The 15374-nt window shown below is 43.9% G+C and overlaps 1 protein-coding gene across 3 annotated transcripts in view; it reads left to right on the top strand.

Annotated features, from left to right (window-relative positions):
• Slc36a4 (solute carrier family 36 member 4) overlaps positions 1-12896 on the top strand; it is a 32640-nt gene extending 19744 nt beyond the window's left edge. For 2 of the 3 annotated variants that reach the window (XM_052189056.1, XM_052189058.1), the window contains 3 exons: positions 2979-3148; positions 7380-7549; positions 8555-12896. In XM_052189056.1, the coding sequence (XP_052045016.1) occupies positions 2979-3148; positions 7380-7549; positions 8555-8859 (645 nt within the window). In that variant the 3' untranslated portion in view covers positions 8860-12896. The remainder of the gene's footprint in view (positions 1-2978; positions 3149-7379; positions 7550-8554) is intronic. The other variant, XM_052189057.1, reaches the window with a different exon arrangement.
• Positions 12897-15374: the final 2478 nt, after the last annotated feature.

Here is a 15374-nt window from a genome sequence, read left to right as displayed (position 1 = left end):
TAGCTTCAGAAACACAACTCATGGACAGTTTTTGTTTTGTCTGTGTCCCACATATTCAAGCATGCCCAAATAGAGCATTTTTTTTTTTAATTTTAAAATTTCTATTATGCATGTGAGTGTTTTGCCTGCAAGTATGGGTGTGCTTTCAGGTGCATGCCTAGTTCCCATGGACACCAGAAGAAAATGTTGAGACCTTAGAGCTGAAGTTACAGGTAGTTGTGAGCCACAATGTGGGTGCTGGGAATCACACCTAAGTCCTCTGGAAGAGGAACCAGTGCTCTTGATCTCTGAGCCCTGTAGTAACACATTTCTAAAAGGCGTGTATGGTGTGGGTTGGGGAATTCAGAGCACGGTTTTCAAGAGTTTGCTCTCTCTCCTATTACTTCACGGAAGCAAGGTCTTTTGTTTCTGCTGCTCTGAGATACTGCAGGATAATGGGCCACAGAGCTTCTAGGTGATTCTCCTTTCTCTACCTCCCATCCTCCCCAGGAGGGATGGGTAATGATGTGAGCGCAGTACCCAGCCCTTCCTTTCTGGTGACCAGCCTCAGGTCATCAGGCATGCATGTCCGCCTGCCAGCCCAAACATCACATTTATAAACTAGAATAGCTAAAGGCCATGCAAGTAATTGTAAAGTTATTGTTGTGTGGAAATCAGAGATAATTCTCCCTTTAGGTTGGGCACATCATATTTGTTTTGAGGTACATTATGGAGATACCAGTGCCAAGAGATACATCCTGAGCCTCTAGCATCTTAAGTATTTCTACTCAAAATACTCCCAGTACTTATGGCCTAGAATTTGTAGGTTTAGGGAAATTAGGATAGTAATGTCATCTGTCTTCAAGGCTAATGTCTCAAGATCTGATGGCTTGGTATCAGAGCAGAAGCACTTTAACTGTTTCTTCCTGTGAATGCAAATGGATGCATCTCAGAGGCAGACCCCTCGGCCCCTTTGTGGACTGTCTGCAGACTGAACTCTTACAAATTCTTAGCTATCCTCCCAGCTCCTCTTGCTGGTGTTGTAGCTAGAACTGTGGGTTTTAGGTCTGTCTGCCTGTTATTAGTTTAGGATCTTAATCACTGGAGAGTCTCTGACAGCAGCCGCCAGGCCCGTTCTCATTCAGAACCAGCCCCACCAGCCTGCCTCCTCTCACCCCTTTAATTCGTAGAACTTTCTTTAGTTAGGATACCAGTCAGAGCTTCTCATGGTAATCTTGTAAGTCATGTCCTTTGTTCTCTTGCTGCCCGCCCCCTCCCGGCACCACATAGCCCCTCCTCCTTCCTGCACACGGTCCATTACTATCTCCCGTCAGCTTTCCAAGAGCTCTTGGTCTTTGGTTGTAGTCCCCTTTCTACTTTCATGCCACCTACGCACACAAGAACACATTCACACTGAACTCTCTCTCTCCCTCTCTTTCTCCCTGCTTCTCTCTCTGTCTCTCTCTCCCTCTCTCTCTTTCTCTTTCCCTCTCTTATGCACACACACACTCAAACACATTCACACTGAAACCACACTTATACACACACAGAACTCATTCTATACATATACACATACATTCACACTGAATTCATACATATACACACAATTCACACTGAACTCGCACACATACACACATACGCATTCATACTGAACTTACACTTCACCAGGAAGGAAGGCATCAGGAAGGAAGGTATCAGAGCAGACCCAGGTTATGTAGAGGGTGCCGTGCAGAGGAGGCTGTGCAGAGGAGGCTGTGCAGAGGAGGCTGTGCAGAGGATTGTAGTGAGTTAAGGCCATGAGCAAAGAAAGACAGAAACCAGACAGACCTCTGGAGCCTGAGGAAACCAAGTGGGCAGCGTGGGGTCCTGGATGGGCTCCTGGCACAGAAAAAGGTCATTCATGGAAAACTTAGAGAAATCGAAGTAGAATTCGGGATTCAGCCACTGGGGGTTGGCTCAGTTGCGATAACTGGTGATATAAAACGTTACTCATGGGAAGCTGTTTCAAGGGCATGTGGAAGTCGGCTGCGTTTCCCTTTGTATTTAAGAAAACAAATCTAAAAATATTCTAACAAGAAAGGATATATAAAAATAACCAACAGAGGGGCTGGAGAGATAGCTCAGCAGATAAGAGCACTGGCTGCTCTTGCAGAGGTCCTGAGTTCAATTCCCAGCAACCACATGGTGGCTCACAGCCATCTGTGGTGGGATCCCATGCCCTCTTCTGGTGTGTCCGAAGACAGCCACAGTGGACTCATTCGTTCATATCTCTATCTCTATATCTATTTCTATCTTTAAAATATATAATTAAAAAAATAACCAGCGGGTTGCCACCTCAGAGCTGATCTTCAAACCTTTTTAGGAATTAAAAATAATGTGGTATAAAAATCTATAGAACCAGGGCTTGAGGAGGATCAGTGCCTGCAGCACAGGGAAGACCCCATCACTCACATAAAAGGCAGGGTAGAGGTGCATCTGTAATCCCAGTGCTAGGAAGTGGAGACAGGTGGATTCCTAGAACTCACAGCCTAGTCTGAAAGCTCCAGGTTCAGTGAGAAACTCTCACAAAACAGCTGGAACCTTGGTATGATAGTGCACACCTTTAGTCCTAGAGTGTGGAGACAGAGGCAGGCAGATCACTGTGAGGCTGAGTTCAGGCTGGTCTATGTAGTTCCGGGCTAGCCAGGACTACATTGCAAGACACTCTCTAAGAAAACCCAAGGGGGCAAAATCCAAGGAGGAAAGCAATAGAGGAAGACACGGACATGAACCACACACCCATGCAAACATGAGAATGTACACACCACACATACAAGCCTACATACATAGATATGTCTACACATCACATAGGAAAATGGCACTTACATGTGGATTGAAAATAAGATTTTGTACCCAGACTACAAGAGATGGACCAACTTATTTACCTAACCAGACCCTGATTATTCTGAAATTCCTATATCCTGTTCCTTTAAGAGTGGTTAATGCTATTCTCCTCTTAGGTGCTCCCACTGGAAAATCAAATGAGAGAGTCCAAACGCTTCCCTCAGGCGCTGAACATTGGCATGGCTATTGTCACAGTGCTGTACATCAGCCTAGCTACCCTAGGCTACATGTGTTTCCGTGATGAGATCAAAGGCAGCATAACCCTGAATCTTCCCCAGGACACGTGGTAGGTGGAGATGCCTTCTGTCCTCGATTATGTGTCTTAGATGTAATCTCCAAGATGTGATGGGTACGATATGTTTTTAGATCTGTGATTTAAGCATTTAAACTTTTTTTTACTGTGATTTCCTTATCAGTGGAAACCGAAAATGCATTTGAGAGGTGCTTAAAATTTAATTATCAAACATGGGTAGAAACAAGAACAGTCTTTATCCACAGAGGTATCTGTAGAAAGTCTTACTGTAAAAGGAACTAAAGAGAAAGCATGCAGAAAAATATATGTGCTCCTGCTCCCAGCCAAGATGTGGAGGATGGGCAGGGCCACATGAAGGCATGCTCGTATGTTCCCGGTTTAAACCTGGTGTGTGGGACCTTTCCTTGAGGTATCCATCCATTTTCTATAGCACTGCCTCACCCCTGACCCTGCTTGCTGTGGTTCTCAAGTTAGAATAGAGCAAGTTGGGGCTTGTGACTCAAAGACCATCCAATCATAGGTTAGCCTCAAGAAAGACTTGCAAGCCACCTGACTTTTAGCTAGAAAAAAAATCCTCCAGAAGTTATCCCAGGACACAGTAGACATCCCAAAGAGCAGGAGAACAGGTCAGAGTAAAGAGAGATTTCCGCTAGAGAGGTCTTCCGAGCCTCTTCCTGGGGTCGGGGAGGGGGCAGAGCAGCCTGTCCCCTGCGGCTGTGGGCCTCGTCCTGCCGCTGGCTGAGAGGTACAGGTGGAGCTGCCTTGCAAAGGTGAGAGTGTTCTGCAGGGTGAGAGAGCAGAGTTGCCCTGGGCCATCTGTCCCCTCATGGCTTCTGTGTCTAACTCAGGATGCACAGCTCTGTGGGACTTACTACTAAATGAGAACAAAGGTTGAAAAGTTGAGAAAAGCTGTTAAGTGTTATTGAAAGTACAAATGTCAGCCATAGAAATAAATGTGTTTTTGAAACAGAAAATAGGTAGAAATGAAACAGGTGCTTTTCTGTGGCCTGTTTGAACACATTGTCATTTCTGTATTACTCTTCCAGGGTTGAAAAACCAGTTTGTATAGTGCTCACTTCTCTAGCACATGTCTGTGAAGAAACAATGTTCCATGTAACACCAAATAACAGTTCTGCATATAGAATGGTAGTAACACTAACCACTCTTTAGCCTGTGTAACTCCAACTTTATGTCAGTAGAGTATAATTATATTTATATGCAAAGTGGTTGTGGGCCTATTTCATTTTAAGTATATTATCAGCTACACTTTGAAAACACAACAATAAAGTATAATTAGAAAAAAAGCAATGTTCCTCTTTAAATGAACTAATGAGGATGTTTAATTCTCTGCAATTGCTTATCAGAATATTTGAACAAATAGTCACTTAGTAAGTTTGCGTATTTTCAGCCACAACCATTTATAGTTAACTTTTAAGGCTCTAGCTAAATAAATCTTTGGGTAATTTTTAAATTAAGGTTTATTATTTCTAGGCCTGGGGACTTTCCTTGGTTCTAATTACATCATTTGCCACATTTTAGATCTACTTTTACTCTATCTACTCATTCCTAAGATAAATGTGCTGTGGCAAAAGCCTACTGAATCCTTGCTTGGTCACAGACTAGGGTGCGCTTACTGCTGTAAGTCTGAAGATGTCAGAAATAAGCTTAAGCCCTAATTAATCCCTTGCTGAAAGTAGAGTCCTTTACATCCTTTTAGGATAATAGGATTTGTTCCAATGAGAAGCGCTCTTCCACATGTATCCCACTCTTGGTGAGGCAGTAGGCCTTAATGTTTCCACAGGGAAAGAACACAGGAGGTGGTTCCTGCCCCAAACTGCAGCATGGTACATCTCAGCACTGCCCCAGTCACAGCACTGCCCCAGTCTCAGCACTGCCCCAGAATCTCAGCACTGCCCCAGAATCTCAGCACTGCCCCAGAGTCACAGCACTGCCCCAGAGTCATAGCACTGCCCCAGAGTCACAGCATTGCCCCAGAATCTCAGCACTGCCCCAGAATCTCAGCACTGCCCCAGAGTCACAGCACTGCCCCAGAGTCACAGCATTGTCCCCAGAGTCACAGCATTGTCCCCAGAGTCACAGCATTGTCCCCAGAGTCACAGCACTGCCCCAGAGTCACAGCACTGCTCCAGAGTCACAGCATTGTCCCCAGAGTCACAGCACTGCCCCAGAGTCACAGCACTGCCCCAGTCACAGCACTGCCCCAGAATCTCAGAACTGCCCCAGAGTCACAGCACTGCCCCAGAGTCACAGCATTGTCCCCAGAGTCACAGCACTGCCCCAGAGTCACAGCATTGTCCCCAGAGTCACAGCACTGCCCCAGAGTCACAGCACTGCCCCAGAGTCACAGCACTGCCCCAGAGTCACAGCATTGTCCCCAGAGTCACAGCATTGTTCCCAGAGTCACAGTACTGCCTCAGAGTCACAGCACTCTGGCCTCTTTCTAGTTTGTTTCTTAAAACATGCATGCATATTTTTGATTATTTTAAATATAAAAATATAAAGTAAACAAAATATTAATAGTATTGAAATACAGCATGCTAATTTTATCATTCAGAGATGAGAGGAGGAGGCTTATTGCTTTTACCCCTTTGATGAGTCCACACATTCTCTCCATTTCACTGAGAATGTCACGTTTCCTAGGCAGTGGGAGTTTGCTAAGATACTTACTGGGAAATGCGTGCCGAGGGCCAGGAGAGATGGCTCAGCACTTGCTCGTCAGAGAGCTTGCTGCCCTTCCAGAAGACAAGATTTAATTGTCAGTACCCACGCGATGGCTTACAGCCATTACTAATTCCAGTCCCAGGGGATCTAATGCTCTCTTCGAGGCCCCAAAGGCACCAGGTATTTATATGGTGCATAGTCATATGTGTAGACAATACACAAAGTACATGCTGAGTTTTGATGGGGCCCATTACAAAGATAGAAATCTAAAGACAGTCACACACTCTTTACATTTACCTGAACTACTACTGTTTGCAGGGAGCCTTCCAGAGATGACCACTTGCAGTTTATAGCCCATTTACGTCTTTATTGTAGCTGGCTGGGTCTACACCCACATATTTGGGCACCCAGTTTTAGCCCTGTGCATTTAGAGCAAGGGACTTTTAAAGGTAAAGCCCACATCCTCCTGGTATCTCAGTTGGCAGCTACATGGGGAGGTTTTTATGTAAGCAAGCAATTTAATGGAGGCTAAGATAAGCAGTTAGCTAGAGGGCAGGTTTACACAAGCAGGCAGTTTAACCGAGTCTGAGATAAGTTAGCAGAAGCATCATGACCTCAGTTTCTCGAGTAGAGTTGGGTACTTTTCCATGGGATTCTCCATCAAGGACATGAAATACAAGATGGAGGAATAGCTGCCCAGCCCTGCTCTGTCCCACACACTGGTTCCTGTTAATATGCGTAGCCCTGTGTATCACGTAAAATGAGTCATTAGGGGATTCTAAAGATGTATATACGGATGAACATTGATGTGCGGTTTTGAAGTCCTGACCTACAAGGGATAAGTTTACACCATAAAACAAAGAGTAACGTCTATTCCCACAGTGCTGTGATTTTAATACAGATGGCAGGTGCACCTCAGGGAACTCTGGTATTGAAGTGATTCAGATGCCCTCCTTGTGACCTCTGGCTAACAAAAATGTCAAGCAAGGAGAGCTCAAATTCAAAGCCTAATATGACATTTTCTTCTACATGTAGATCGCTGAGGCTGTGACTCAATATTTTAAAGAAGTAACAAGGATATTCAAGCTTTTACAAAGTTGAAAAAAAAACCCCACCCTGCTTTGAAAAGTCCTGACCGTCTCTCCTTGGGGCTGAGAGTAAATTGGTGTACTGGCTTGGCCCTAGATGCAGTCTTCTGGGCATTGTGTCCCCAGATCTGTGCTCAACCTCACCAGTCTGCATGAGGATTAGAAATGAAGTAGTCAGGGTTTTAAATCCCTGAGACAGGGTTCTTATTCTGTAGCCACATCCTGTCTGGAAATTACTACATATGTAGCCCAGATTGATATGGAACTTATAGCAATCCTCCTGCCTTGGCTTCCTGAGTGCTGGCATTATAGTTGTACCCTACTGCATCTAGCTTGGTTGGCTTTTGCACAGACAAGCATTTTTGATTAGGAGGTTTCAAAAGAGGCTCCTGTTCTATAGTTCTTGTTTACTCTCTCAAAATTAAAAAAAAAAAAGAGCAGAGTCAGATTTACATTAAGGAAAACTAAATGTTGAATTTCTTTTTTTCCAACAGGTTGTATCAGTCAGTGAAGATTCTGTATTCCTTTGGCATTTTTGTGACCTATTCAATTCAGTTCTATGTCCCAGCAGAGATCATTATCCCTGGAGTCACTGCTAGACTTCATGCCAAATGGAAGCGCATCTGTGAATTTGGGATACGGTCCCTCCTGGTTAGTATCACCTGTAAGTATCAGTGATGTCTGTCCCAATGGTTGTCTCCCATGTGTTCAAATGAGAACTGTTTGAATTACGCATTTTGCAAACAGATGATATTTAGAAACATGGCTATGTTTCTATGTTTGTAGATCAGGGTAGCTTTGAACTCGGTATCCTCCTGCCTCAGCTTCCCATATCCCAAGATAACTAGGTTTGCACCAGCGCTCCTGGCTTAGGGTTAAACTGTTGGCAAGAGTTGCACAAGACTGAGCTGGGCACTGCTCTGTACCAGCTCAGAACACCAGCTTTGCTCCCTTGGATAAAGTCGCCTCTGTGTTCCCTACCGTGAAGACACAGTTACCTCGTGGAGGTAATTTGTGACCATACGTGGATCCAGGTCTCATTCAATGTTCATCTTTTGGTATTGGAAACAAACCCAGGGCCTTGTGTGTACCAGCCACACACTGAGTTAATCCTCGGATCCCCGGTTTTTGAGACAGGACCTTCCTCTGTAGCGCAGGCTCTCCTCAGTCTTATAGTCTTCCTGACTCAGACCCACCTTCTGGGATTGAAGCTTGCACACAGCACTTCCTGCTTTTGTCCACTGGTTTTCTGCGTCCTTCATTGACCCCTCCCTCTCAGTGAGTGTGGCTTTCTGGTACATTGCGTCCTGAGGAGTGGTCGTTTAGAATCCCGCTGTCAGAGCTGATGCTCTCCGTGCCCCTGCATTCATGACATAACACTGCTTTGTGTGTCAGACTCTGCTGTGTGGCTGGCAGAGGAATCAGTGCTTTGAAATAGAGGCTATAGTCCCTGAGCAAAAAGTTACAAGTTGTTTACATGAGAAATGTTGATAAGTATGAGTTCAGGAAATGTTTCTCTGGTCTGTTCTTCCTTAGATCAGAATGAATTTTATCATTTTCCCATAAGTAGTGGCTTCTGCTAATTACTGCAAGTGTGTTAAAAAGATCTGCATTCAGTCCCTGTGTGTGTAGCACACACGTCAACAGGACCTGTGTTTTTTGTTTCTAGGTGCTGGGGCGGTTCTCATTCCTCGCCTAGACATTGTGATCTCCTTCGTGGGGGCCGTGAGTAGCAGCACACTAGCCCTCATCCTGCCCCCACTCGTGGAAATCCTTACATTTTCTAAGGACCACTATAACATCTGGATGATCCTGAAAAACATTTCTATAGCGTTCACTGGAGTCGTGGGCTTCTTGTTGGGCACGTATGTCACTGTTGAAGAAATTATTTATCCTACTACAGCAGTTGTCGCTGGCACCTCCCAGAGTCCCTCTCTGAATGTGAACTCTACGTGCATAGCAAGTGGTTTGTAATAGTGAGAGGAGGGCGCTGAGTCCTCTCTTGTCATCCCAGTTCTAACGTCAGTGAAGAACGGGTACAGGGCATCGCATACATTGAACAGTGCCAAACTCCTAGGTTTTGTTGGTAGAGCATTGTAATTTGACTGTGAACTGGACATCTTTCGCAGCTATGATAAACTGTGGCAGATTATTGCTTTTATCTATGACAATGAAAAATTTTAAATTAGCCTTGAAAATTGAAAAAATTTAAAATTCAAAATGTAAACAATAAGCGTAGCCTATTATTCTTTTTCTGTAAGAAACACTTTGAGTAAGTGTTCTTTTTCTTATCACTATTGAGAAGATAAAGGATTGTATAAATTAAATAGGGACATAGTTTAAAAACCTCTTTAAAGCACCCACACCTTTGAAGTACACCTCCTGTGTACGTGTGCACAGAATGCACTGATTGTGCTTTTATTCCATGGGTGATGCTGCTGACAGGCCCTGGAGGTATAGTAGAGTCCAGCTGACCACCATGTTAGCATTAGAAAGTTCCCAGAGCCAGAATCTTCATTGTCCAGCTCTCCAGAGAGTAGGGAAGTCACCGGGAAGCACCAAACACGGTTCTGATGTCCTCTTTCAGTACAGGTAAAAGGTCATCGAGGTATCTGGACTATTGCTCCCTTAGTTATATCTTGTTAGGTTTCTGTTGCTGTGATAAAACACCACGACCAGAAGCAGTTATGGAGGAGAGGGCTTCAGTTTGCAGTCTGCATCACAATCCATCATCAAGGGGAGTCGGGCTCAGGGGCTCAGGGCAGCAGCCTGGAGGCAGGAGCCTGGAGGCACGAGCTGACGCAGAGGCCACAGAGGAGTGCTGCCCGCTGCCTTGCTTCTTTCTCAGTAAGGTGCTTTCTTGCAGCACCCAGGGCAGCCAGCCCAGGGGTGGTGCTGCTCACAGAGGGCATAGCCCTGTCCCCACCCCAGACCACAGGTTAGTCTTGCAGAGATGTTTTCTTAAGTGAGTCTCTTCCAGAAATGACCCCAGATTGTGTGAAGTTGACATAAAACTGGCCAGGATCATTGCCATTGTAGGAAATGGAGTTCCAGAAACGTTAGGTGGCTTGGTCAAGAGGACTTAGCCTTGACTCAAGAGAACCTGATATTTGACCCAGTGCAGAGACTGGAAAAAAATTATTTTTCCTATCATAGTCAATAATGATAAAACACATTCAGCTTAATGTTAGTGTAAAGTTTAATTATATTTTCATCCTTTGGGAGTATGTGTCTTATCTCTGAATAGTACATGTGACGTGATAAAAAGCCAGAAAAGAAACCCAAGAAACCTGCCTGGTGGCCTCCTAGACCTCAGACAGAAAGAAGCTAACAGTCGTTCATATGGTAGGGGACTGGCTTGCCGTAGGGTGTGCTGTAAGGTGGCGGTCACAGGGCGGAGGCCCCTTAAACGGTAGGAGACCGCCGGCTAACTAGTGTCCTAGTTGCATGCTCTCTTGTCTCCTAGGTTTGCAGGCATTATAGATACCTGACAAAACACAGAATTGCACATTTTCCTTGCCACATAGATTTCCTTACTGCAATCTCCCATCGATGATCTGAATGGGCAGAGAACTGCCCAGTGAGTGCTTAGGAAAACTCGAAACAGTAGAGAACTGTCTAGTAACTCCCAGGGCACTTCAGGCATTGTCCAGAGAGATGTGGCCTTCACTCCTCTTCAAACACACTAGCCAAAGCAACCAAGCTCATCTGATGATGAAGAGGAGAACTGGGGACTTTGAGGGACTCAGTGGGGTCAACTCCTGGACGTCTTTGCCCATTGGCTCTGTAATGTGTAAGCTGGAAGATGTTACCCAGCTGTCTGTGGAATTCTCTATTTTTTTTTATGTAAATGTTAACTTATTCAGGCGTGGCCTTGCTTACGTCATTGCTTTGTCTTCATGTGTGAGCCTATAAGTATATCAGAAGCTTTATTTTGCTAAGCATTCATAAGAACCAAAATTTAAAATCATTTATGTTAGATATTTCTAATAATTGTTTGTTATTTTATGTTAAATTGGTACTTCAAGTCTTCAGTCTTAGGCAGTGGAAGAGGTTGTGAGGAAAGTAATTTCATTGGAATTTATCAGTGAGAAACGTTATTTGCTATTTTGAACCGTACAGTGGCATACGGTGAGTTACAGACTCCCTGCCCAGGAAGCCGCATGCGGTTCTCGTCAGCTGTGTCCACGTTGTATTTCTGCTGCACATGCTCAGTTTTATTTTTGTTTTTCCGCCCGCTCCATGTGGAATTCAAGTGCAGCGGGTTTTTAACTAGTGGGTCACTGCAAGGCTTTTTAAGTTCCGCACACAGGGTGTGAGCCTCTTATCAGGCAGGATTTCTTAGGTAGTAAGACTGCTGAATCAACAGCATCTATGGGACTCCCCAGATCATCAACCCAAGAGGAGTCACAATACAGAAAGGAAGACAGGCTGAGAGAAGCGGAGAGGGTTGTAGTTTCTAGTGTGAAGCACTGCTTACAAGCCAAGTGTAAAAGGCACACACTTGTTTAAGCGTGCCTGAAGGTGTACTTGCCATTTGATCTTTTTTCTCTGATATTTGGTTTAACAGAATTACACTTTCTAAAGGGTTTTGGAGAAGATGTGTTGATTCCAGCATCCTTTCCTTTTGTCTGGGGCTGGTGGAAGGGGAAGCAGGTGGGCCTGTTGAATTCATGTTTGCTGTCTTGATGGATCACATGGTAACTGAAATGACCCCAGCAGTTACTTCCTGGCATGGCGGGAACTGTCCCTGAAAGCTAGCCAGTTACATGGGTGCTATTTCCACTGTGAAGCATTGAGAAGAAAGCTGTTGTTACCTCCCACGGGCTCTCTGCTCCCTGGAACTAACTCCACGGAGTGCATTGGTGTCTGAGTCCATTCATAACACACTGTTCCCACAGGACTTTTTAGCACAGGCTCTTTCCCTCCATGTGACCCTGTTTCTCCACAGTTGAAGAAGTAGGCGCTGGGAAGTTTTCAGGTTAGATGTGCCCCTTAACGTGAACAAAGCTGTGTTTGTGATGCTCCAGTACTTTCCTGTCACCAAGGCTGGCTCTCAGTCTTGTTAGATGATGCACTTAACGTGTTTATAAGCCATTTATGACAGTGCACTTGTGAATTTCCTAACAGGGTTTGACCTTATGTGGTACATGTGTTTGCTGTCCTAGAGAATGTCAGCCTTAGCGTGTTTCGATGATGCCCTTCTCACTAGGTTTTACGTAGCTTACCATTTCACTTTGGTGCTCACAGATGCAGCACATCTGTTCCTGGCAGCATACCTGAGGCCTTGTGTGCCACTCCTTTTTCTTCAGTCAGGATGGGAAAGATACAGAAGAGAGCCAATGGAGATAATAAATGCAGCTGTTTATGTAACACGAATGCTTCAGCAGATGTCAACTGTTGAGTAATAAAACTGCTATAAAGCATCAGTAACGTAAAATTATAAAATGTTGGAAAATGTGTTTGTTTTAATCAGCTTGGCTCAGTGATCTTCCCTCACTTAAGAAAATGTAAGGGATTTGTCTAGTGCAGATAGCAGGATTCTTCCTCTCATTAGTGGCTGCATGTTACTGGCCAGACCTGACTTTCTGCATCTCGTTGGTTCTGACCTAGGATATAAAAGAAATATGCTTAGGAAGTGACTAGGTCTAAAATTTATTGCCTAATGAGTGAAATGACAAACCACCCAATTGTTCTGACTTCCTGTTATAATTGGCTCACAGCTGTGTGCACCCATGCATGTTACCCCAGAGGGACTCACATCTGAATCCATTTCAGCTACTCTATCCCAGGTAGGACCAGATGATGATCACATAGGAAAATCCACATTCATGACATGAACAGTTCAGGCTATAGATTTTTGTTTTTAAAAAAGGATTTTGTAAGCTTTATTGAAAGTAAAGTTTCATTGGACTTGTATCATTTCTTATATTTATTTTTCTTTGTAAAAGAGTTTGAAAATGTCTGACAGTACTGTGATTTCTGAATTGTCAATAAAGTATAATTATTTTGCTTGCTAATAAATGCCTCTTAAGTTTTCTACTCATAAGATTAAATCATATAGGACATATCCTAGCTGAAAGTCTCACAGGGAAAGCATTTTTTAATTAAATCTTTAAATTTTATTTTATTTATTGTTTTATGGCTGCATGTGCCACGATGCATCTAGAGGTCAGAGGACAACTTTGTGGAGTTGTTTCTCTCCTTCCATCTTTATGTGGGATTGTAGGTGTTAAACTCAGGTCCTCGGGCTTCCGAGGCAAGCTTCTTCAACCACTGGGCGTTTTGGTATCCCCTCCCAACTTTTTGTTTCTTAAGTTTTATTGCATTCTTATTACTGTACATGTGTGAGAGAGATGTGTGAATATTTTTTAATGAATAGTGTGAATAGTCCTTGCTGGCTTGCCTCCCCTGGCTTGCTCAGCCTGCTCTAGTTTTATGTTCCTTCCACCATTATTCCACACCCTTAAAATCCATTCCCACGCATATTCCCCAGATTTCTGCTTGAATGAATTAGCAAACTCATTAAACTCCCTAGTAGTATAGTGTATTTACTCATGGACTACACTTTCTACCTCCCCTCTAGGGGCCTGCTTTGCCTTGAATCTGGTTATAGGTCTAGAAGAAACTATTGGTGGGCCCTGAGAAATATCAGTATTGTCAACAAAAGTCACTGCTGGTTTATCAGGCTCTGAGGGATTAATTTTCTCAAGTGGAGAAGGCATTATTTCAAGGAGTGGGGCTGAGGGTACTACTTCTTCAGGTGGAGCAAATCCTTGAAAATCTGAAGATTCAAAATTCTCAATTTCAACACGGTCTTCCCACACATCCCCATCCCAAGTTATAGGATCCCATTCTTTGCCAATTAATGCCCTTACTTTAACTGCTGACACCCTCTGAGGTTGAGACTTACATTTTCTCTGTAATTCAGCCAACCTTATAATGAGGGCTTCAGTTTGATTTCCTGCTACTTGAGCTCTAAGGCTGCTAGAGAGAAGATTCTCTTCAAGGGCACACTTAGCAACTTTTAGATTGTTTACTTGAGTCTGGAGCTGTTTGATTTTATCACACAACTCCTTCCTTTCCTTCATTGTTTTTTCCCCCGAGATGCTAAGAGCCACCAGCCAGCAAAATCATTTTCCGATTTTTTTCCCCAACTTGGAGAAAGTATTGTATACCACTGAATCATCTAATTCATCAAGATAATCAAAGGCATTAGCTTCTTTAAGCTTGAGATATAGTTTCATCCACGGGTCTTCAATATTCTCCGAGCTCCCAGGAGGCAGAGAATCTGGAGAGGTTTCAGTAGTTGAAGGTGCTGGTGGATCAACCAACCAACTCCAAAATTTTAAAACATTCATCCTTATACTTCTGCGCCTCTAGAACCACTCTTGGTACCAACTTCTGTATTAGTTTGGGTTCTCTAGAGTCACAGAACGTATGGGCAGTCTCTATATAGTTAGGGAATTTGTTGATGACTTACAGTCTATAGTCCAACTCCCCAACAATGGTCAGCAGCAGCTGTGGATGGAAGTCCAAAGATCTAGCAGTTGCTCAGTCCCACGAGGCAAGCAGACAAGGAAGAGTGAGTAAATCTTCCTTCTTCCAATGTCCTTATATATATCTCCAGCAGAGGGTGTGGCCCAGATTAAAGGCTGTGTCTCCATGCCTTTAATCCCAGATGATCTTGAACTCGGATATCTCCTTGTGTTAATCTTCTGGAATTCATAGCCACTATGCTTCAAGATCTCCATGCCAAGATCCAGGTCAGAAACTTATATCTCTGAGCCTCCAGATTAGGATCATAGTTGAGCCTTCCAATTCTAGATTGTTGTTCATTCCAGATATAGTCAAGTTGACAACCAGGAATAGCCACTACACAGTCTTTATAGGTATTCAGAGCCTCAAAGATTTAAGAGTATGATGAAACACAAGAGGACACGGAGAACCAAGTGTCCAGTGATACGCATGACTCAACTTTCCACAATGTCAAAGGAGCCAAAATGTGTCAAGTGCTGATCCCACTAAGGACTGATAAGCGTTGAGATGACAGGTGTGTCAGCTCTCTGACTTGAAAACCACGTGTTGTATAGATGTTTTAATGCTTCACATTGTGCTCTGTGAGTCTGTAGAATTTGATGTACCCTTTGAAAAAGCCTTGAAATAACTAGGTCATATCGCTGGATTTGTAAAATGGGACAATGGTTTCAGAAAGCACTATCCCATCCTCCTATCAAAGGAAACAAAGATTTTATGTGCCGACTACCAGCAATTCTGATCCTGTGAATTTGAGACAAGGACACCTCAAAGGATGTGAGAAACTCCATCAAGAGAAAAGCTGCAAACAAATCAACAACAAAATAACATCAAAGGCAACATAAAGGCAGGCAGAGCATCCTAAGGAGGCCGATTCAGGAGATCTGAAACTCCAGGCCGGCTGGACATACTGAACCCTGGTCCCTTCTTCATGTGGAAGCAGCATCCAGATC

The sequence above is a fragment of the Apodemus sylvaticus genome, chromosome 7, assembly GCF_947179515.1.
Source record: "Apodemus sylvaticus chromosome 7, mApoSyl1.1, whole genome shotgun sequence".
Taxonomy (NCBI): Eukaryota; Metazoa; Chordata; class Mammalia; order Rodentia; family Muridae; genus Apodemus; species Apodemus sylvaticus.
This window is presented reverse-complemented; position numbering and strand designations above follow the sequence as displayed.